Below are 24,224 nucleotides of genomic sequence, written 5' to 3' on the forward strand. Positions count from 1 at the left end.
CAGCACTCATGCAGCTAACTTCGTTAATAAATAATCGCGATATTTCGTGACTCCATGTCAGGAGGCGAGGACTATAGTTCCCCTATTATTTGTCGGTAGTATATTTCACGTGCATCACACAGGGTAGACTCACGGTGTGGTCCAACAAGAACTCTGATATGTTTGAAGCTGTAAGACTGTCAGCCCTTCACTTGATGGGTCAAGATAATCTATAAAGGAGCCAGCAAAAAGAAAATGTGTTAATTGTATGACGTACAGGCAGGTACAGTGAATTGTTCAACATTCTCCTCATGTTGTTACCATGAACACTGTTAACTGTGTCGTGCCTGTGTGAATCAGTTCGATTGTATTATTATTATTCTATTTCTGAAAAAATCGCCGACTTATTGACACTTGACAATATACACTCACAAACTTTCTTATGGTTTGTTTGTTGGTTGGTTAACGCCGCACTCAGCAATATTCCAGTTGTATGATGGCGGTCTGTTATAGATACACTACCCGTCGCTCACATGTAAATACACAACGTATCAGATGATTATTCCAATGTTATAGAACTAGCATTGCTACACGTTGAACATGCCGTAGACAATGTGTGTGGCCCCATTCTCCAAATACATGAACATCTGGGTTCCCTGGTCAAGATTTAAGACACTGGAACTTCCACATGTACGTCCTGTCATTCCGCCTACTGACCTGTAGATGCGTTGAGCCTGACCAAGCGATCCATGTAATCGCCTCTTGGCTGCTGAGGAAACATACTGTGGCCCAGAATCACCATGCCGTTAATTAGAAGAACATGCATGCCAAGTTAAGTAGGATGATGCCCCCCCCCCCCCCCCCCCTCCACACACACACACACACCTTGTTTGGCTCCATGGTACACCCCGTTATAGCGCGCAAAGCAACGAAGTTGACGATCGAAATGACACGGTAGGATGACAGTGGCCATTTTAAGTTTGATGTAACTTCCATAGTTTATTCAGGAAAGAAAGCCAAAAGATGGCCGAGGCATGAATAAAAAATGCAATGTGTGCTAATAAGTAAACCTAATATTATTTTGGTATCATTCCACCAATTTCCCCAATGAAGTAGGCAAATACTCATTCACTCACCACCCACGCGAACAGCTGCAATAATAGTACTGGTAATTTTATAATAAGCAACAGTAAAACACTCACTCTCATGTTATGTCATGTTATTTTATGGAAAGGGTTTTGTCGATAGGATTTACAATATTTCAATCGTTTCTAACGGAAAACGCTATTTCACAACCTCTTATTACACTTATTCAATATTCCTTACCTTCACATATTACATCGGGAAACCACAGTAAATAGCTAGCGTTATAGATTAGTATTTACAGATTTTATTTGGATAATTGTGGTTTGCGACCATTGACAGAAATTGTAAAAAATATTTCTTATTGATTATAATCAATAAAATAAATGATCCCGATTCCATGGTCACTCGTGTGATCACAACATGGTACAGTTAGTTGGGTTCAATTTCCACTCTTAGTACCCTCTCAGTGGTATAATAGAACTTTTTCCATGCACTGACACATGTACTAAGCTTAACATCCGAGTTTCAAATAACCAACGATAGTCTTAGAGTAAACTTTGATTTGCGACTATGATTTTTGAGAAATAAATACGTAATTTCATTGGTCGGTCAAAGTTCGAGAATGGTCGTTCTGGCGTGACCTGTAATGAGGATGTCCTCAGCGGCAGCGAGAACTCGTATCCGATTTGAAGAGATTGAGGTAATCTAGGCATGTGATTAATCCTGTTTTGTTTATTTAAAGCAGTAATTGTTTATTGTTAAGCAAGTTTATCTGTGCAGCCGTTGAAATATACAGCTACTCGACGATTCGTCTCGTATCAAAACACAGACTGTGTACTCGCGGGCAGATGACCACGGAGTACGCTGATCACTGTGTCGGATTAACAAGACTGGTTAATGAGTGATTTCGGTAATTTGTTCTTCACGGGTCTTATTGTTGGTGTCCTCTACTGACGATGCTGCCTAACCATACTATCATCCATCGTCAACCCTTGTGCGTCCTGCAACGTGCCACACAATACTTCACCAGCTTCTAGATGACGTCACCAGGTCACGTGACACTGTGATCTCAACATTGACATGCAATCTACATGTTCCTCATTATACCACGTTCATTAGTGTCTCTGTTATAACACGGTGTACATTGTGATTGCGTCTGTTCGCCCACTGTGTGATTGTCGTGCCCAGTATATCCCCACGTATTTGTAATTCAGAATCTCAACTGCAAATATTTCTGATTTGTGTGACGTAATTTAATTGATGTTGATGTCTTGTGTCTGCCGTTCTGAATAATTTGCGCACTACACGCACTACACCTGTCACTTACTAATTCTACAGTCAGGTTAAAGGATTATCAGTGAATCCAATGTAAACACATAGATCCAAGGTATTACACAGTAGGTTTTATGTTCTTACTATTCCACTGTGATTATATTATACTGTTTGTATATTAGTACATTGTCAATTTCTTTCATTTAAATATCATTATAGAACTAGACTATCACTATTTGTCTTATGTTTTATTCACAAGTAAACAACATTCATATGTTGTAGGTATACATCTGAAGTATGACAAAGACAGAGTCAATCTCGACAAAGTCCACATCAACACAGAAGGAGACCTAGTCAACAGGAAGTCGGACACCAGACCTGCAGGGGAAGGGAGACTGAAGATGTACTGTGGCACATGTAGCACTGCCCCCCTCCCCCGGGCTGGCTGTCCCCAGTACTGGGAGGTGGTAAACAGGGTCAGTCTGGACAAACCACTCACATGGAACTGGCTCATCCTGGAGGTAGGGGTGTGTCAGGAGGAGCAGAGGGACGTGTCTCATTGTATCAGTGAACAACCCAGCACCTGCTGTATGCGGGTCTCCCACTGTCCTACACACGGCGGGATATGCAGGGAGACATGGAAGGAGGGGAAGCGTGTGCTGTGTCTGCCTGACACTCTCCCCAACACAGCAAGGACATTACGCACACTACATTACGGTGTTGTCTATGATGACGCCAGGAAGAAGATTGTCTTCATTGATGTGAAGGAGAACAAAGTGATGTCGAGGTTAGACAATGTAGACTCCAGTCAGCCACTGTGGCCGATGTTCGGGGTGTATAATCCATCTGTCCTCACTGTCAGCATGACACTTGTAGTGGGCAGCGACATCAACATGACAGAGGAGAAGAAAGCAATGATTGTCAAGGCGCTGTCGTGATGGTCACAATGATTGTCAAGGCGCTGTCGTGATCGTCACAATGATTGTCAAGGCCCTGTCGTGATGGTGACAGTTATTGTCAAGGCCCTGTCGTGATGGTGACAATGATTGTCAAGGCACTGTCGTGATGGTGACAATGATTGTCAAGGCGTTGTCGTGATGAGGACACTGATTGTCAAGGCGTTGTCGTGATGGTGAGAATGATGGTGATATGAACACACATAGATTTCTGGAAGACACTCACTGCTCAGGAACAACTGCGGACTGTGGGGAATGCAATCAATATCAATCTGTTTAAAGTGTTTATATCTTTTGGTTTTAAGTAAATTATGTTGTATGCGATAAGTATATTTAGCACAAAATATCAAATTTATATTTAAATACACTCTCAAGCATTTCTTTAAGACATTTTGCTACAACAATTCCTTTTGATCATTTCTTACGACAAAATTCCAGAATGTATTTTACACGCGCTTCAGTGGAACGCAAAAAACATACATGCACCCCGAGTGGTACTCCAGCAACGAATTTATCTTACCAACATGTTTTAAACTCATTGCAAAAGAATTAAAACAAATCCAAAATTGATGGAAAACAGCTGTTCGAGTGAGCTGAGGTTAAATTTAGCTATGTCAGCGACGTTGCGTGACTCGAAAAAAATAGATCATGGGTTTTTTTTCGCTTCGAAGCGTGGAATAAGGGACTTGTTCGTTCCCACAGAAATCACGTACAGCTTGTCTTGTTCGAGGCGGAGCATAAGGAATTTATTCTGCCGCTCAAAAATTTGATTTGTCTCCCAGACGGGATACATAGATTTTTATCAAGATAACGTGATACAATCAGATCTCATCACTCTGACATGGTGTGGTGAGGTGAAATGAGGTTTAACGTCGCGTTCAATAATATTTCACTTACATTGCGACCGTGTGTGTGTGTGTGTGTGTGTGTGTGTGTGTGTGTGCGTGTGCGTGTGTGTGTCTCACACCAACACCGTCAAAACATTTGGTTTTTTGTTGTTGTTTTTTGTGCGGGTGGGGGGTGGGGGGGTGGGGGGGTGGGGGGGGGGGGGGTTATAGTGGACTAGCCTCTGAAATAAGGCAGCAAACCACGGAAGGCTGTCAGGGGGGATTACACCCAGTTCGAGAAAATCATCATTCAATCATAGATATACCTTTACAGGAGAGAACGCTATCTTCTCAGTGCTGCACAAGTCTTTGTTTGATTTAGAAAAGGGTGTCTTTAGTGTGTTCTTATATCAATCCTGTGATTGCGTCTCAACCATTGCTTATTACACAATGCTCTACATTCGATGTCATGTCGAGGTCAGACTCGTTACACCTGCCACTAACTTATAGATTTTGGTCCAGAAACTGAACTCTCATCTGATGGAAAACAACCAACTACACCACGTGCACACACTGACGATCCTTTCGCTCAAACAGAATCTTGAATGACGAGTTGATTACAGATTTTACGAACACTTCCAGACTCTTCCAGACTTCCTGATTTTTTAGATACAGACTTGAGAGAACACGATTGACCGTAGCCTTACTACAAGTTGTGACCACAAAATAATTTAATGGTCTCTGCTACAAGGTTGCCCTGTGTGTTTAGTAAGCCTGCCCTTATAGCATCCAAGTCTAGATAAGTGAACTCTACGCCAGTCTTACAGGGACGACTTGTTCTTATTATTTACTTGATCTACAAATTATCAAATAAGCTTGAGTTCAGAGTCTGAACACATGAAATGAGCTACACGTATTTTACTCACTCACTCACCCACTGATTCACTCACCACTAACTCTGATTCACTGGCTCACTCTCTCACCCACTCGCTAACTCACCAAACCACTCATCAACTCACTCTCATTCACTCGCTCATCTTTGATCAATATATGTCGACTGTAATTATTTCCCATTAAACACAGTTACGCGACGAAATATGTTTTTTATGGAATAATAATCACTGACCTAACCAGAAATACCAGTTTTGTAATATTTCATGTCCGAATAAACATATGTTCTTTACTGTAAACAATGGTTATTTTGTAACCGTCGACATGTGGAATAGGTCTTCAGCAACCCATGCTTGCCTCAAAAGGTGACTATGCTTGTCGTAAGAGGCGACTAACGGAATCGGGTGGTCGGGCTCGCTGACTTGGTTTGATGCATGTCATCGTATCCCAATTGCTCGGGTCGATGCTCATGATGTCAATCACTGGATTGTCTTGATTATTGCTGAGTGCGGTGTTAAACAACACACACACACACACACACACACACACACACACACACACACACACACACACACACACACACACAAATAAAGCATAACAAATTTACGCAGAGTTGTCTCCCTTGGGCACGCCAGAAACCTGATCGTGGGTTCCAATCCCGACTCGCACCGATTATATTTCTAGGCTTGTCAGCACCATAACTGTGCTCGTAGGTTTAAACAAAGAAGTAAGTGTCTAAGACAGGCAGAACTTCTGGCTTTCCACATTAAGCTGACACGTGGAATACAGTAAAATGCAGCGTTATACAACTCACTCACTCTGATCAAATTTGTAATGAGCACTGATGGATATCCTGTGACGCCCAACATCACCTTACACACACTAGTTTATATGTATATTTGTATATTCGTCAGCCTAAGATATGAGCACTGATGGATATCCTGTGACGCCCAACATCACCTTACACCCACTAGTTTATATGTATATTTGTATATTTGTCAGCCTAAGATTTGAGCACTGATGGTTATCCCCTGACGCCCAACATCACCTTACAACCACTAGTTTATATGTATATTCGTCAGCCAAAGATATGAGCACTGATGGATATCCTGTGACGCCCAACATCACCTTACACCCACTAGTTTATATGTATATTTGTATATTCGTCAGCCTAAGATATGAGCACTGATGGATATCCTGTGACGCCCAACATCACCTTACACCCACTAGTTTATATGTATATTTGTATATTCGTCAGCCAAAGATATGAGCACTGATGGATATCCTGTGACGCCCAACATCACCTTACACCCACTAGTTTATATGTATATTTGTATATTTGTCAGCCTAAGATGTGATCACTGACGGATGTCCTGTGACGCCCATTATCACCTTACACCCACTAGTTTATATGTATATTTGTATGTTTGTCAGCCTAAGATATGAGCACTGATGGATATCCTGTGACGCCCAACATCAACTTACACCCACTAGTTTGTATGTATATTTGTATATTTGTCAGCCTTAGATGTGATCACTGATGGATACCCTGTGACGCCCAACATCACCTTACACACACTAGTTTATATGTACATTTGTGTATGTTAGCCTAAGATATGATCACTGATGGATATCCTGTGACGCCCAACATCACCTTACACCCACTAGTTTATATGTATATTTGTATATTCGTCAGCCTAAGATATGAGCACTGATGGATATCCTGTGACGCCCAACATCACCTTACACCCACTAGTTTATATGATTGTATAGTTGTATATGCGTCAGCCTAAGATATGATCACTGATGGATATCCTGTGACGTGAAACACACATGTCACATTGATACAACATTAAGTCTGAGGTGAGGTATGCAAAGCGTGAAACAGACGTCACATTGATACAACATTGATTGGTCAAGTTTGCTCGTACTATCAGTCACTGGTTTGTATGGTCAAGACTCAGTTATATAAAGGTCACGGCCTCATAGATGAAATATTGCTGAGTGTGACGTTAAACAATCAATATAAACGCATCTTTTAGGTCTACTGTAAAACCCTACAGTGAACAAGACTGGGGATGACGAACGGGTAAGGGGAACAACTCTTGTTGGCTTAATATTACTCAGATCTGTCAGAACATGTTCATCCACAAGAGTGAGAGTCTCTCCTATGAAAGCGCATGTCCGTGTGTGTCTGTGCGTGCGTGCGTGTGTGCGTGCGTGCGTGCGTGCGTGCATGTGTGTGGCTGAATGTACCAGTCCGGACTGTATGTCTGTGTGTCTGTACTAATGTAAGGGACTGGAACTATAGGCGGCGGTTGAATTAAAGTTGTTAGGCTTGTGTGTGTGTGTGTGTGTGTGAGTGAGTGCGTGCGTGCGTTGGTGTGCGCGCGCGCGCGCTCTTGTATGTACGAGACTTGACTCACGAATAAGTGTTTTTTGTCAAAACAGACTGAACTTATAAAGTTTTGTTATTGGCTGGGCTTATTAAATAATGTCTGTAAGGACTTATTTGAGTGTATGTTTATGTAAACAATATGTCGGTGGGTGTATTAACAGCTGATCGCCATGCTAGATGAACTGGCCACCGAGCACATCCCACATGGGATGGATACCGGCTGTTGTCAGACAGAGGAAAAGTGGAGCAAGACGATGGTGTCGCCTTGAGAACATGTCTAGTAGGTTAAACAAACACGTGTTTAACTGTGCTGATAGATACGCTGTAAATGGTTGTAAAAATTGGAATGGTAGGGTAAGAAAGAAGTTTACTAATATGGATTTAGGACATCTATTAAACGCTACAGGTTTTATTGATAAATTTTCTGTTTGTACACAGGTGGAACAATGGTGTAAGAATGAATATGTTACCCGTTGGAGTGATATGTTAAGAAAGGAAGAGGGGCGAAATGGGCTTAATAAATTGAGAATGTATCGATGTTACAAACAAGTATATGGGACAGAATACTATGTTTCAAATAAGATGCCCAGAAACTATAGATCGGCACTAGCCAAGTTTAGATGTGGCGTGTCTCCTATTCGAGTGGAAACCGGTCGGTACGAAGGTGTGCCTGTCAACAATAGAAAATGTTTGCACTTTAATGACAGCGTAGAAGACGAGGGCCATGTTTTGTTTCACTGCGTATTATATGACGATATCAGGGCAACTCTTTTTAATGAATGTATTGCTTAATCTTATAATGTTTTAGATATACCTGATATCGACAAACTTTGTTTAATTTTCAGTGACTCCAGTGTGTGTTTTATACTTGCCAAAGTCTGCTTTTTAATTCTTAATCGTAGAAAACATCTTTTATATGGATAACTTCTTACTATATCATCTTTATATCATTTATGTATAAATTCTGTGATAATTTGTCTCTAATAATTCTATTGAATGGTTCTGTACATTCTATCTATGTCAAGTTGTACAAAGCTGTTTTATGTATGTACAGAAGTGAGACGTTAATAAACTATTGTCTTTCTGTCTGTCCCACGTCCATCGGACCAGAAGGACTGATGATGACGTTTGTTTAACAACACCCGGTAACCCAGGGGTCAGGCGGCCGGGAGACGTACATACTTACTTCAAATATACGTCTTTACTGATTAAATATTATATGTATCCAGATGCCAAGAAGTGATGTTCATCGTTAGTCAAGTCACACCATGATGCGCCCAGCAATTCCCTTCTCAAGTCATGATGTAAAGGTTACAAACAGATTCAATCGAAATCAAAACCAATCGTCACAGCAGGACCAGTGCCTGGTTGGACAAGGGCGCGTTCTCCCGTGTTGGTTGTGCACTATGTACGACTTGGGGAACGTACAATGACTATGTGGGTACTTAGACTGTCAGTAAAATACTCTTCAGATTTGTCAGGCGCCTTCCACAGCAATGAGCTTCGATGTCCTTTCTTTCTAGTTTAACAAAATAATCACGGGCTTGACGCTTACAGCAATTGACAATTCTGACAGCGGTAAATATGCATATAAAACTATAGATTTTCCGCTACTGTGTTGAGAAAGAGTTCATTAAATGCAAATCGCGGACTCCTGATGTAAGCGACCACTTAAGTGACATAATCGCTCCCAATGAAATCCCCCACTTGACTTAATATTTTATCGAACGTAATGTGTATGGAAAATAAGCCACAATATGAATCAATGCTCTCGTCTGTGTGTGAGCAGTTTCACCCGAGTGTACCGTCATTAACATTGTTGCCGGAATCGAGTACTCTTCATTGTAAAACACAAGTCATATTGACTGTAGCAGATATATCTCCGTTATTTATATTAACTGTAGCAGATATAGCTCCGTTATTCATACAGGGCAATACAATTCATATTGACTGAAGCAGATATATTTCCGTTATTCATACAGGGCAATACAATTCATATTGTCTGTAGCAGATATATCTCCGTTATTCATATTGACTGTAGCAGATATATCTCCGTTATTCATACAGGGCAATACAATTCATATTGACTGAAGCAGATATATTTCCGTTATTCATACAGGGCAATACAATTCATATTGACTGTAGCAGATATATTTCCGTTATTCATACAGGGCAATACAATTCATATTGACTATAGCAGATATATTTCCGTTATTCATACAGGGCAATACAATTCATACTGACTGTAGCAGATATATATCCGTTATTCATACAAGGCAATACAATTCATATTGACTATAGCAGATATATTTCCGTTATTCATACAGGGCAATACAATTCATACGAACTGTAGCAGATATATTTCCGTTATTTATACAGAGCAATACAATTCATACTGACCGTAGCAGATATATCTCCGTTATTCATACAAGGCAATACAATTCATATTGACTATAGCAGATAACATCTCCGTTATTCATACAGGGCAATACAAGTCATTTTCACTGTAGCAGATAACATCCCCGTTATTCATACAGGGCAATACAATTCATATTGACTGCAGCAGATATATCTCCGTTGCTCTGTACAGGGCAATTCAATTCATACTGACTGTAGCAGATAATATCTCCGTTGCTCAATACAGGGCAATACCAGTCATATTGAATGTAGCAGATATATCTCCGTTGCACAGTACAGAGATATACAAGTCATATTGGCTGTAGCAGATATATCTCCGTTATTAATACAGGGCAATACAATTCTTATTGACTGTAGCAGATAACATCTCCGTTATTCATACAGGGCAATACAAGTCATTTCCACTGTAGCAGATAACATCTCGGTTATTCATACAGGGCAATACAATTCATATTGAATGTAGCAGCTATATCTCCGTTGCTCAATACAGGGCAATACAATTCATATTGACTGTAGCAGATATATCTCCGTTGCTCAATACAGGGCAATACAATTCATATTGACTGTAGCAGATATATCTCCGTTGCTCTGTACAGGGCAATTCAATTCATACTGACTGTAGCAGATATATCTCCGTTGCTCAATACAGGGCAATACAAGTCATATTGAATGCAGCAGCTATATCTCAGTTGCACAGTACAGAGATAAACAAGTCATATTGGCTGTAGTAGATATATCTCCGTTGCTTTGTAGAGGGCAATACAATTCATATTGACTGTAGCAGATATATCTCCGTTGCTCAATACAGGGCAATACAATTCATATTGACTGTAGCAGATATATCTCCGTTGCTCTGTACAGGGCAATTCAATTCATACTGACTGTAGCAGATATATCTCCGTTGCTCAATACAGGGCAATACAAGTCATATTGAATGCAGCAGCTATATCTCAGTTGCACAGTACAGAGATATACAAGTCATATTGGCTGTAGTAGATATATCTCCGTTGCTTTGTAGAGAGCAATACAATTCATATTGACTGTAGCAGATATATCTCCGTTGCTCAATACAGGGCAATACAATTCATATTGACTGTAGCAGATATATCTCCGTTGCTCTGTACAGGGCAATACAATTCATATTGACTGTAGCAGATATATCTCCGTTGCTCTGTACAGGGCAATTCAATTCATATTGACTGTAGCAGATAATATCTCCGTTGCTCAATACAGGGCAATACAAGTCATATTGAATGTAGCAGCTATATCTCAGTTGCACAGTACAGAGATATACAAGTCATATTGGCTGTAGCAGATATATCTCCGTTGCTTTGTAGAGGGCAATACAATTCATATTGACTGTAGCAGATATATCTCCGTTGCTCAGTACAGGGCAATACAAGACTAGTCATATGGACTGTAGAAGATATATCTCCGTTATCCAGTACAGGGAATACGGGTGGACGTATTCGACACATCAACATGGGTGGATGTATTGACCATAACGGCATGGGTGGATGTATTAACCATAACAGCATGGGTGGATGTATTGACCATAACGGCATGGGTGGATGTATTGACCATAACTGCATGGGTGGATGTATTGACCATGACGTCATGGGTGGATGTATTGACCATAACTGCATGGGTGGATGTATTTACCATAACAGCATGTATGGATGTATTTACCATAACTGCATGGGTGGATGTATTGACCATAACGGCATGGGTGGATATATTGACCATAACGGCATTGATGGATGTATTGACCATAACGGCATGGATGGATGTATTGCACATAATGTCATGTATCGATGCACCAGGTGAAACAGTTCATATTTTGAGCGAAAATGTTGATATATCGGGTGTAACAGTTTTGGGTTTTAGGAATGGATTGCTAGATGGAATATTTAACAGGGTTCTAGCGAAGCTTGTTTTTTAGGGTCAGACAAGCGAAGGGGACTGACCCCAAGATAACTGCATCACACACACAACGTGATCACATAACTGTCAGTTGAGGTAAAAAGGCGTGAAAGTGTTTCCGGGCTGCGTATTAGCGCTACAATTACGCGGTCGATACACAAGCATCGACTGGCAGGCCTCGCCGCACGCGCGCTCTCTGTGACGTCACCCAAGAGATGTCAAGTACCTGTCAACATACAGCTGAAGAGCTGAAGGCGATTTGATACGCCGACTACAATTACTTTTGCGTGTGGTGAGGACGGCTTTATGTTTGTACATTTTTAAAGAGGGTTGTATTCGAAATAGACATGAAAGAAAACGGTCGTGATTTGTTAAACGGAAGCGACTGTCAGAACAACTTCCGCTATCGCTGATTTGTTGCGGGCGGTTAAGACTGGGTCTGTGGATGTTGCACCCGCTTGTCAACAGGGCATATAACTCACGTGGAGGAGAGCCGTCAACACGAGATCCGGGAATACCAGAGAACACGACTCGACAATGCACGGGTTTGTTACACCGGATAGAAAGTATCCCAGCCGAGTAATAGATCTGTGATCAGTTGAAGAGTGGCTCTTCGCATTTTTTCCGTATTGAATACAAATGGAGTACAGCGTTAAAATTTAAGTTTAAAATAAATGTCCTCTAAAAGATGTTTATTTGACAATCAGTACAATGCGAGCACAATCACTTGTGAGTCAGTGACGTCACATAATTATGACGCCATATTGTCGACCGACCAGCATTCTTGACAACTCGTGCAATTCCGAGAAAAGTCCTTGTTTCGAAAAAAACGAGAGTGGTGGTGTATGTCCGTCCGACCAGTCAACTTTCATGATTTTTATTAGACGGAGCACAAATACTTCATCCGTTTTATATTTTTATTTCATTTATTTATAAACTTATTTATTTCTATATTTTGGGGGGATGGATAGTCATGATTAACCAGCCGTGGGTTTTACCACAGGGGTAGACGTCTATGACCTGCATCATTATGTCTTTTCAAGGAGGGTGAACCGAACACTGGGTACATCGTTCCACCGACAGTTAGCTGTCTGTGTGTCATAGTGTCAGGCGTGGCATGGGGTAATCTGGTGGTTCAAGTGTCCTCTCGTCACGCCAAAGACTAGGGTTCGATTCCCATAGAAGCCAATTTCCATTTCAGGTGTCCTCCCGCCATGATATTGGAGGCGTATTGCTAAATTGCTAAAAGCGTCGTAAAATATATTCAGTCGTCGCTCATGCCTTCGACCACTGTTTTGCCTGGTCCAGACTCGACAGCTAAAGTCTCCACATAAGCCTGGCTTCACGACTCTGAGCGTGACTGCCGTGACATGTCGCATACCTGAACCCATCTTATGCATGTAATTAGACGAGGCCGTGAAAGACAATCCTCTGTGCGGGAGTGGCAGATGCTACAGGCTGTCGAATAGCGCGTAGGTGTGTCACTGTCACGTACAGATATACGGTGGCCATGGTGGCGGCGTTTAGCTGCAGCTCATATACTTTGGTGGAGTGTTGGCTGGCGTGGGAGTTGGTTTCGTCGTCCCAAGTCTCGGCTTCAGTTGAATGTGAATCTTTTGGTCACGATCTATAGGAAATGGGACTTCCTTCTGTGTCAGTATTGGGCCTCAGTAAAATTGGTCATCCTTTAGTATTGGGACTGACAGTCAGTGAAATGGGTCATCCTTTAGTATTGGGACTGACGGTCAGTAAAATGGATTATACTTTAGTATCGGGACTGACAGTCAGTAAAACGAAACGGGTCATTCTTTAGTATTGGGACTGGTAGTCAGTGAAATGGGTCATCCTTTAGTATTGGGACTGACAGTCAGTAAACTGGGTTATACTTTAGTATCGGGACTGACAGTCAGTAAAATGTGTTATTCTTTAGTATTGGGACTGACAGTAAAATGTGTTATTCTTTAGTATTGAGACTGACAGTAAAATGGGTCTTTCTTTAGTATTGGGACTGACAGAAAAATGGGTCATCCTTTAGTACTGGGAATGAAAGTCAGTAAAATGGGTTATACTTTAGTACTGGGACTGACAGTGAGTAAAACGGGCCATTCTTTAGTATTGGGACTGGTAGTCTGTGAAATGGGGCATCCTTGAGTATTGGGACTGACAGTCAGTAAAATGGGTTATTCTTTAGTATTGGGACTGACAGTAAAATGGGTCATCCTTTAGTACTGGAACTGACAGTGAGTAAAATGGGTTATTTTTTAGTATTGGGTCTGGTAGTCAGTGAAATGGGTCATCCTTTAGTATTGGGACTGACAGTCAGTAAAATGGGTTATTCTTTAGTATCGGGACTGACAGTCAGTAAAATGGGTTATACTTTAGTATCGGGACTGACAGTCAGTAAAATGGGTCATTCTTTAGTATTGGGACTGACAGTAAAATCGGTCTTTCTTTAGTATTGGGACTGACAGTAAAACGGGTCATCCTTTAGTTTTGGGACTGGTAGTTCGTGAAATGGGGCATCCTTTAGTATTGGGACTGACAGTCAGTAAAATGGGTTATACTTTAGTATTGGGACTGACAGTAAAATGGGTTATTCTTTAGTTTTGGGACTGACAGTAAAATCGGTCTTTCTTTAGTATTGGGACTGACAGTAAAACGGATCATCCTTCAGTATTGGGACTGTTGTTCGTGAAATGGGGCATCCTTTAGTATTGGGACTGACAGTCAGTCAAATGGGTTATACTTTAGTATTGGGACTGACAGTAAAATGGGTCATTTTTTAGTATTGGGACTGACAGTCAGTAAAATGGTTCATTCTTTAGTATTGGGACTGGTAGTAAGTGAAATGGGTCATCCTTTAGTACTGGGAATGAAAGTCAGTCAAATGGGTTATACTTTAGTATTTGGACTGACAGTAAAATGGGTCATTTTTTAGTATTGGGACTGACAGTCAGTAAAATGGTTCATTCTTTAGTATTGGGACTGGTAGTAAGTGAAATGGGTTATTCTTTAGTATTGGGACTGACAGTAACAGTAAAATGTGTTAGCCGAGATTTTCTGTGAAATGGGTTTCCTTCTGTGTTAGCCGTGATTCTCAGTGAAATGGGTTTCCTTCTGTTTTAGCCGATATTCTCAGTGAAATGGGTTTCCTTCTGTGTTAGCCGTGATTCTCAGTGAAATGGGTTTCCTTCTGTGTTAGCCGTGATTCTCAGTGAAATGGGTTTCCTTCTGTGTTAGCCGTGATTCTCAGTGAAATGGGTTTCCTTCTGTGTTAGCCGAGATTCTCTGTGAAATGGGTTTCCTTCTGTGTTAGCCGTGATTCTCTGTGAAATGGGTTTCCTTCTGTGTTAGCCGATATTCTCTGTGAAATGGGTTTCCTTCTGTGTTAGCCGTGATTCTCAGTGAAATGGGTTTCCTTCTGTGTTAGCCGATATTCTCAGTGAAATGGGTTTCCTTCTGTGTGAGCCGTGATTCTCAGTGAAATGGGTTTCCTTCCGTGTTAACCGAGATTCTTAGTGAAATGGGTTTCCTTCTGTGATAGGACTGGACGTCGGTGAAATGTGATTGTTTTTATTTTGGAATAGTCACTTAAATGAATAATGTTCCTCTGAAAATAGAATTTTTCTACACATATTTTTTTAGGAGATCCTGAATGTCAAGCGAACGCATATCTATAAACTCCTAGGGAGACATGGTTGCGTTGTCGCGCTTTTATTAATTTTTGACACTTTTTTTGTAAGAGCGACATTGCGACCCTTCTAAGATTCCATACATATCATTTTGTAAAGCCCGAGCCATATTTTCTTGAAAACATTTGTTTGACTGTCAGAATCACAGTTACACACTTTCTTAAACGACTTCATGAAGATCAAATTAATTTTTGCGTGCCCCTACAATTTTACACAGACTTCTTTTCAGATTTAACGCCGTTCTCTTTGTATGTGATCACCCGATACCGATCTGGAGGTCAGTGGGTGCATACATCCCGCCTAACGGACGCCCCCATATTTCGATTATCTTTACAAACAGATTCGCTGTCGTCAACAACAGTCGTGTCCTGTCCCACCAAATATTCATCATGTGGAGGTATTGGCTGCCCCTTCTTCCAGTACTAATACATGTTACCTCCTTTCGATGGAGTACACAGCAGGGCTCGGTTTTCAGTTAATGCATCTCCTTATAGGTTATGTCCACTGAAGGCGACGAGAAATGCCGATGCACGTGACCCGCAAAGTCGGGTTCTTGTTATTCCACTTCTGACACCAAATGTTATGGTTGGTAGACACAACCGGAAGTTGTGGCCGAAACCTGTATTCATATGATCAGCCAATCAAAGCCAAGCCTCCAGTATCGCACCTCGCGGGATAATCGCCCTCTACGTTTCAAGACAATCGACACGGAAATTAGAAGGTAATAAGCAGTGTGTTTTTATGTACGATTCCGTAAATGACTTTCATCCGGGAAGCCGAACTAACCACTGACAGTGCGTTTCACACAGCAATATGTGGTAGGGATGTTGAATTATATTACGTTGAGGGCAGTTAAATATTATCGTTTTCGTTTAACGTCTCAGTCATAAAAGTGTAAAAGATGTAGCTGGTTGTTGATATATTTGCATCTCATAAGGAACATTACTTCCAGACTCTGGACGCCTTGACTGACGTTCATGTCGGGTAAACCGCCAGCAAAAGAAGATGTTCGCTTGAAAACTGGATGTGACCAAAATATTAAAACCGTTGTCTAAACTTTTCTTTGCCGAAACACTGCAAACGCAACTATGATGTTGTGTCAACGGCCCAATGGCGTTAACATGGGACAAGACGTAGCTGATGACCATCTACGTCGATGGGGTGACTGCGTTGCATATTGGTCATTGTAACACCTGATAAACCCCAACACTGAACACCTGAAATACTCCAAAACTGAACACCTCATATACTCCAACCCTGAACACCTTATATACTCCGACACTGAACACCTGAAATACTCCTACACTAAACACCTGAAATACTCCAACACTAAACACCTGAAATACTCCAACACTGAACGCCTGAAATAGTCCAACACTGAACACCTGAAATGACCCAACACTAAACACCCGAAATACTCCAACACTGAACACCTGAAATACTCCAACACTAAACACCCGAAATACTCCAACACTGAACACCTCATATACTCCAACTCTGAACACCTGAAATACTCCAACAATGAACACCTCATATACTCCAACACTGAACACCTCATATACCCCTACACTCAACACCTCATATACTCTAACACTACACACCTCATTTACTCCAACACTGAACACCTTATATACAACACTAAACACCTGAAATACTCCAACAATGAACACCTCATATTCTCCTACACTGAACATCTCATATACTCCAACACTGAACACCTGATATACCACTGCACTGAACACTTCATATACTCCAACACTGAACACCTCACATACCCCTACACTGAACACCTCATATACTCCAACACTGAACACCTCATATACCCCTACAATGAACACCTCATACACTCCAACACTAAACACCTCATATACTCCAACACTGAACACCCCATATACTCCAACACTGAACACCTCATATACCCCTACACTGAACACCTCATATACTCCAAGACTGAACACCTCATATACCCCTACACTGAACACCTCATATACTCCAACACTGAACACCTCATATACACCAACTCTGAACACCTGAAATACTCCAACAATGAACACCTCATATACTCCAACACTGAACACCTCATATACCCCTACACTGAACACCTCATATACTCTAACACTACACACCTCATTTACTCCAACACTGAACACCTTATATACAACACTAAACACCTGAAATACTCCAACAATGAACACCTCATATTCTCCTACACTGAACATCTCATATACTCCAACACTGAACACCTGATATACCACTGCACTGAACACTTCATATACTCCAACACTGAACACCTCACATACCCCTACACTGAACACCTCATATACTCCAACACTGAACACCTCATATACCCCTACAATGAACACCTCATACACTCCAACACTAAACACCTCATATACTCCAACACTGAACACCCCATATACTCCAACACTGAACACCTCATATACCCCTACACTGAACACCTCATATACTCCAAGACTGAACACCTCATATACCCCTACACTGAACACCTCATATACTCCAACACTAAACACCTCATATACTCCAACACTAAACACCTCATATACTCCAACACTGAACACCTCATATACTCCAACACTGAACACCTCATATACCCCTACACTGAACACCTCATATACCCCTACACTGAACACCTCATACACTCCAACACTAAACACCTCATATACTCCAACACTAAACACCTCATATACTCCAACACTGAACACCCCATATACTCCAACACTGAACACCTCATATACCCCTACACTGAACACCTCATATACTCCAACACTGAACACCTCATATACCCCTACACTGAGCACCTCATATACTCCAACACTGAACACCTCATATACCCCTACACTGAGCACCTCATATACTCCAACACTGAACACCTCATATACCCCTACACTGAGCACCTCATATACTCCAACACTGAACACCTCATATACCCCTACACTGAGCACCTCATATACTCCAACACTGAACACCTCATATACCCCTACGCTGAACACCTCATATACTCCAACACTGAACACCTCATATACCCCTACACTGAGCACCTCATATACTCCAACACTGAACACCTCATATACCCCTACACTGAGCACCTCATATACTCCAACACTGAACACCTCATATACCCCTACACTGAGCACCTCATATACTCCAACACTGAACACCTGATATCCTAGGGCGTGTGGAGCATCGTTCCCATTCAATGACCAAAGTGACATCGCTGGCACTTCAACTCATGTCCCGTTATCTCGTTACACCGACGTTAACCAGCGTTTTATCTCTTACTAGAGTTCAGAGTTTGGGGTCAGATTGTGAGCCCACTCTGAGACGTGATAACTTTACTGTTGATCTAATTACCAATGGCTGGGGATAAGGCCCTTTGACGTCATTGTGACGTCAGTTCACTGTATACAAATTACATCATTAAGTAGCGATGAGTCTAACACCAGCGACGCCCAACTAGTGTCCCTAGTTGCTATGCTGGGTCACTTTTAAACATTTACTTTAAAACTACACTGAAAAGGACCCCAGTGTTGCTTCGATGTCACACGAAAACAACCGAATCTTTAAAATGGGAGGGTCAGGTTAAATGGGGTTTCACGTCGCGTCCAAGATTATTGCACTAATATAACGACGTGCATGCACGTGTGTGTGTGTGTGTGGCTGCTTGTACTTGTTCGGACTGATGCCGATTTATAGTGCTAGCACACTGAGATACCATGCCGCAGTTTAACATGAATAATCCACTCAGACACAGTATACTGACTCCGAGCCGACCAGTCCTTGTTTTAGCCTCTTAATGCCGAGCGTCAGACAGGGTAACAACAAGTACCAAGTTTACAAGTTTAACGTCTTTTGGTATGATGCGGCCGGGGATCGAACCCAGGACCTTCCGCTCTCCGGGCGGACGCTCTACCACTAGACCACGGAGGCGATCTGACATGGGAGGGAAGAAGAAAAAGTCCGCCTGTGAAATTATACACAAGAAGTAATAGTTTCATGTATGGATAATGGTATCAATAACACTATCCTCTGGCGTTACATTGTGTTCATGACGTCACTAATCCTCTCACGTCATAACATGACACAATAAATTGTGTCAATAATGAGAATTTCCATTCAGATTGGTTACCTTACTCACATCTCGACTGCACGGTAGGTAAAACTCTTCTCCGATAGTATGACGTAACATGGAAAAATTGAACTCCCTCTGTTTGTGAATGAGTGAGTTTTGTTTTACGCCGCTTTTAACAATATTCCAGTCATATAACTGCGGGGGGCCCCAGACATTGGCTTCACACATTGTACCCATGTTGGGAATCGAACCCGTGACGAGCGTGCGCTTTAACCACGAGGCTACCCTACCGCAACTCTCCCTGTGTAATATGTAGTTAATACCAGGTTTGTCACAAGGATTATTGACTCCCAATCTAGGTCAAGTCAGCGCGAACCATCAGCATGCAACCTGCTCCCTCATCTCAGGGGGGATTAGCAGTCCGATTCTTAAATCAGGCCACGGAAGCTTCCAAGAAACCATGAAATCAACTGATCCATCGGTTATCTCCCTTTGGTAATGGTATTCCATATCAGATATTGACCCAAATGGATTGCCTGTCACGTATTTGCACTTCACGGTGGCGGTGTCGTCCTCTGCGGCTTTGGCGCATTGTCGTCATTGTCAACGTCTCCGAGGACCGACTTCAGATGTAGATATCCGCTGTCCGTCGGTGACGAAGACAGGCCAGAGAAACACACCTCATGGGTGACTAATGGTGTACAACGGAATATGATTGTCCTTGGGGCGGGAATGATATATGTACGATGTTGTCATCTAGAAGTTTCTTTCTTTCTTTCTTGTTTAACGCCGCACTCATCAATATCCCCACTATATGATGACGGTCTGAAAATGATCGTGTCTGGACCAGACAATCCATTGATTGACATCATGAGCTTCGAGGTACACAATTGGGATACGATGACATGCATCAACCAAGTCAGCGAGCCTGACCACCTGATCCCGTTAGTCGCCTCTTTCGACAGGCATAGTCGCCATTTACGGCAAGCATAGTCGCCTTTTACGGCAAGCATAGTCGCCTTTTACGGCAAGCATAGTCGCCTTTTACGGCAAGCATAGTCGCCTTTTACGGCAAGCATGGGTTGCTGAAGATCTTCACGGGTTCATCTTTAAAAGTCCTGAATATAATTATATATGGCAAGGGGGCGTGTGTGTGTTTGTGCGTGCGTGCGTGTGTTTTTGTGCGTGCGTGCGTGCGTGCGTGGGTACGTGCGTGCGTGCGTGCGTGCGTGTGTGTGTGTGTGTGTGTGGAGGTCGGGGGGTAGTGGGCAAGGATGTCAATATCCCAAATTTCCCGAATGTTTGACAAATCATTAGTAAAAGAGTAATACCTTGTCTGTGGGACAAGTACTGTCAAACGGGTGGTCTTGCAATGACACCTGGGCATAGCAGGCCTAAAGAACGACACCTGGACGGGCTCGTCTCATGATATCAACGCAATGTATTCAAATCTGCTCCTGTAATCAATGGAGAACTCTGTACAATACCAGGAGGATGAATTTCAACATGTGCCGTTAAAAAACCGGGTCCATGCAACCTTCTATATAATACATAGGTCATTAAGCATCTCAATTAGGGACATTAGGCGATGTCTTCCGAACAGATGGGCAGGTGTTGTGGTACAAATGAAATATACATCGAAATAGAACAGAAATTACAAATTAAAAGCAGAGGGATCTTCTTCCCCGTGTTTTGCATTAAATCGACTGTTCGGATTAATTCCCCAGGGGCCGCCTCCGTGGTCTGGTGGATAGAGCGTGTGTTCGTAGAGCACCTCCGTGGTCTGATGGATAGAGCGTGTGTTCGTAGAGCATCTACTTCGTCTGGTGGATAGAGCGTGTGTTCGTAGAGCACCTCCGTGGTCTGGTGGATAGAGCGTGTGTTCGTAGAGCACCTCCGTGGTCTGGTGGATAGAGCGTGTAATCGTAGAGCACCTCCGTGGTCTGGTGGATAGAGCGTGTGTTCGTAGAGCACCTCCGTGGTCTGATGGATAGAGCTTGTGTTCGTAAAGCACCTACTTGGTCTGGTGGATAGAGCGTGTGTTCGTAGAGCACCTCCGTGGTCTGGTGGATAGAGCGTGTAATCGTAGAGCACCTCCGTGGTCTGGTGGATAGAGCGTGTGTTCGTAGAGCACCTACTTGGTCTGGTGGATAGAGCGTGTGTTCGTAGAGCACATCCGTGGTCTGGTGGATAGAGCGTGTGTTCGTAGAGCACCTCCGTGGTCTGGTGGATAGAGCGTGTGTTCGTAGAGCACCTCCGTGGTCTGGTGGATAGAGCGTGTGTTCGTAGAGCACTTCCATGGTCTGGTGGATAGAGCGTGTGTTCGTAGAGCACCTCCGTGGTCTGGTGGATAGAGCGTGTGTTCGTAGACCACCTACTTGGTCTGGTGGATAGAGCGTGTGTTCGTAGAGCACCTCCGTGGTCTGGTGGATAGAGCGTGTGTTCGTAGAGCACCTCCGTGGTCTGGTGGATAGAGCGTGTGTTCGTAGAGCACCTCCGTGGCCTGGTGGATAGAGCGTGTGTTCGTAGAGCACCTCCGTGGTCTGGTGGATAGAGCGTGTGTTCGTAGAGCACCTCCGTGGTCTGGTGGATAGAGCGTGTGTTCGTAGAGCACTTCCATGGTCTGGTGGATAGAGCGTGTGTTCGTTCACCATCAGTGTGTATCACCACCAGTATGTCCTGCCATCAGTGTGTCTCACCATCAATGTGTCTCACCATCAGTGCCTCTCACCACCAGTGCCCTTCACCAGCAGTGCATCTCACAAGCAGTGCATCTCACCATCAGTGTGTTTCACTGTCAGTGCATCTTACCCTCAGTGTGTCTCACCATCTCACCCTCAGTGTGTCTCACCATCTTACCATTAGTGTGTCTCACCATCTTACCATAAGTGTCTCACCATCTCACCATCAGTGTGTCCCACCATTAATGTGTCTCACCATAAGTGTGTCCCACATCTCACCCTCACTGTGTCTCACCATCTTACCATTAGTGTCTCATCATCTCACCATCAATGTGTCCTACCATTAATGTATCACACCATCAATCATTAGAATACATGTTCAGGTGTGTTTTGAAAACAATACATTTGAATTATATCACGACATAACCAGTTGATAGGGGGGTTGAATTCGAAGTAATGCGGGTCTTAGACCTCTACAGACTGCTACCATAGTCCAGTCGTAGAGCGTCTGCCCAAAGAGCGGAAGGTCGGGGATTCGACTCCCGGCCGCGTCATACCAAAAGATGTTAAAAGATGGTACGTGTTGTTACCCTGCCTGGAGCTCGGAAATAATGGCGCTCGGAAAATAAGGACTGGTTCAGTCGGAGTCAATATACTGTATGGTATTCATGTAAAACACACACACACTAAACAATTCATCACATATTTAGTAATTATCTGCCCGTGAAGATTCAGGTTAGAATAGGTCTTCAGCAACCCATGCTGTCCGTAAAAGGTGATTATGCATGTCGTAAGAGGCGACTAACGGAATCGGGTGGTCAGGCTCGCTGACTTGGTTGATGCATGTCATCGTATCCCAATTGTGTGGATCGATGCTCATGATGTCAATCACTGAATTGTCTGGTCCAGACTTGATTATTTACAGACCGCCGTCATATAGCTGGAATATTGCTGAGTGTGGCATTAAACAAGAAACCAACTAACCTAATCTCACCTTGATAATACAGAAATGTCAACCATTACAATTTTTGGGGATACATTACGATGACAAGTTTTGAACCAATCCCAGTGATACAATTATATTTAATATGTTGCAAATTTGGACCCAAATACATTGCCAGTAATTCAAACTTGATATTGACCTCGCGACAAGCAATGTCATATGTAGCAGGGTGGGGAGTCATTCCACAGATGACATCCTTACCTTGTCAGCTTGCTGACAGGGTTAACCTCTTTGGTTCGAATCCCATTACGGGATTATCAAGAAAGAGAATCACTTCTACAAATAATCACTGGATTGTCTGGTCCAGACTTGATTATTTACATACCGCTGTCATATAGCTGGGATATTTTGGTGCTCAGGAACCTAGAAACATTATCAAAGAGAACCGGACAAATAAACTGAACATGCCGTCAAAAAAGTGCAATTAAAATAAAGATGGCGTAAATGACTGTCACTGCTCAGTCTTGACCTATACAGGTTACAACACAATACGCTGGGGTCACGTCACAAACACGCCCTGACTCACAGAACGCGCTTATAACAAACTTTCATCGATCGCCACTGAAACTTGATTCGTTAGGCCCTGTCTGATGGCGAACAGACGCTGTGACGCAAACACGGACTTAGATAGGAAATTACAAATGGTATTAAATATGGGCTACCTGGACTGTGAACAGGGACACACGTGCGGGGGACTTACTGGCTATTTCTGCCGCAGTTGTTGCCAGGTGGAAACAGAATCGATATACACAGCTGTAATAAATCTCCTCTCCGTGGACAGCTAAGCTTGTAGAGCAACATCACCAACAACGTCACAAATATACGACGTCCCTGTCGCAGTTGGATAAGATCAAAGCGCTACCGTGTCCGCACGGCTACGAGGATGACGGAGAGCTCTGAATACATCTATTTCTGCATGTAGTACATCAACTCAATGCCGCAGCTATCAGCGTAATGGTTGTGTTCAGTGAATGGCTCCTACGTCTACGGTAGCAGGATAAAACACAG

General features: G+C 42.7%; 1 protein-coding gene and 1 long non-coding RNA gene across 3 annotated transcripts in view; both read left to right on the forward strand.

Moving 5' to 3' along the window:
- The window catches only part of LOC124126390, a 33,705-nt gene extending 29,404 nt beyond the window's left edge, over positions 1 to 4,301 (forward strand). For both annotated transcript variants that reach the window (XM_048387157.1, XM_048387156.1), the window contains exon 11: positions 2,620 to 4,301. In XM_048387157.1, the coding sequence (XP_048243114.1) occupies positions 2,620 to 3,275 (656 nt within the window). In that variant the 3' untranslated portion in view covers positions 3,276 to 4,301. The remainder of the gene's footprint in view (positions 1 to 2,619) is intronic.
- Positions 4,302 to 6,624: 2,323 nt separating this feature from the next.
- On the forward strand, positions 6,625 to 24,021 carry LOC125376003. The gene is made up of 3 exons (XR_007218893.1): positions 6,625 to 6,833; positions 13,164 to 13,166; positions 24,012 to 24,021. It is a non-coding gene; the product is annotated as an uncharacterized LOC125376003 (long non-coding RNA).
- The last annotated feature ends 203 nt before the right edge of the window (positions 24,022 to 24,224 follow it).

The sequence above is a fragment of the Haliotis rufescens genome, unplaced genomic scaffold (assembly GCF_023055435.1).
Source record: "Haliotis rufescens isolate VD_foot unplaced genomic scaffold, xgHalRufe1.0.p SCAF_67, whole genome shotgun sequence".
NCBI classification, from domain to species: Eukaryota; Metazoa; Mollusca; class Gastropoda; order Lepetellida; family Haliotidae; genus Haliotis; species Haliotis rufescens.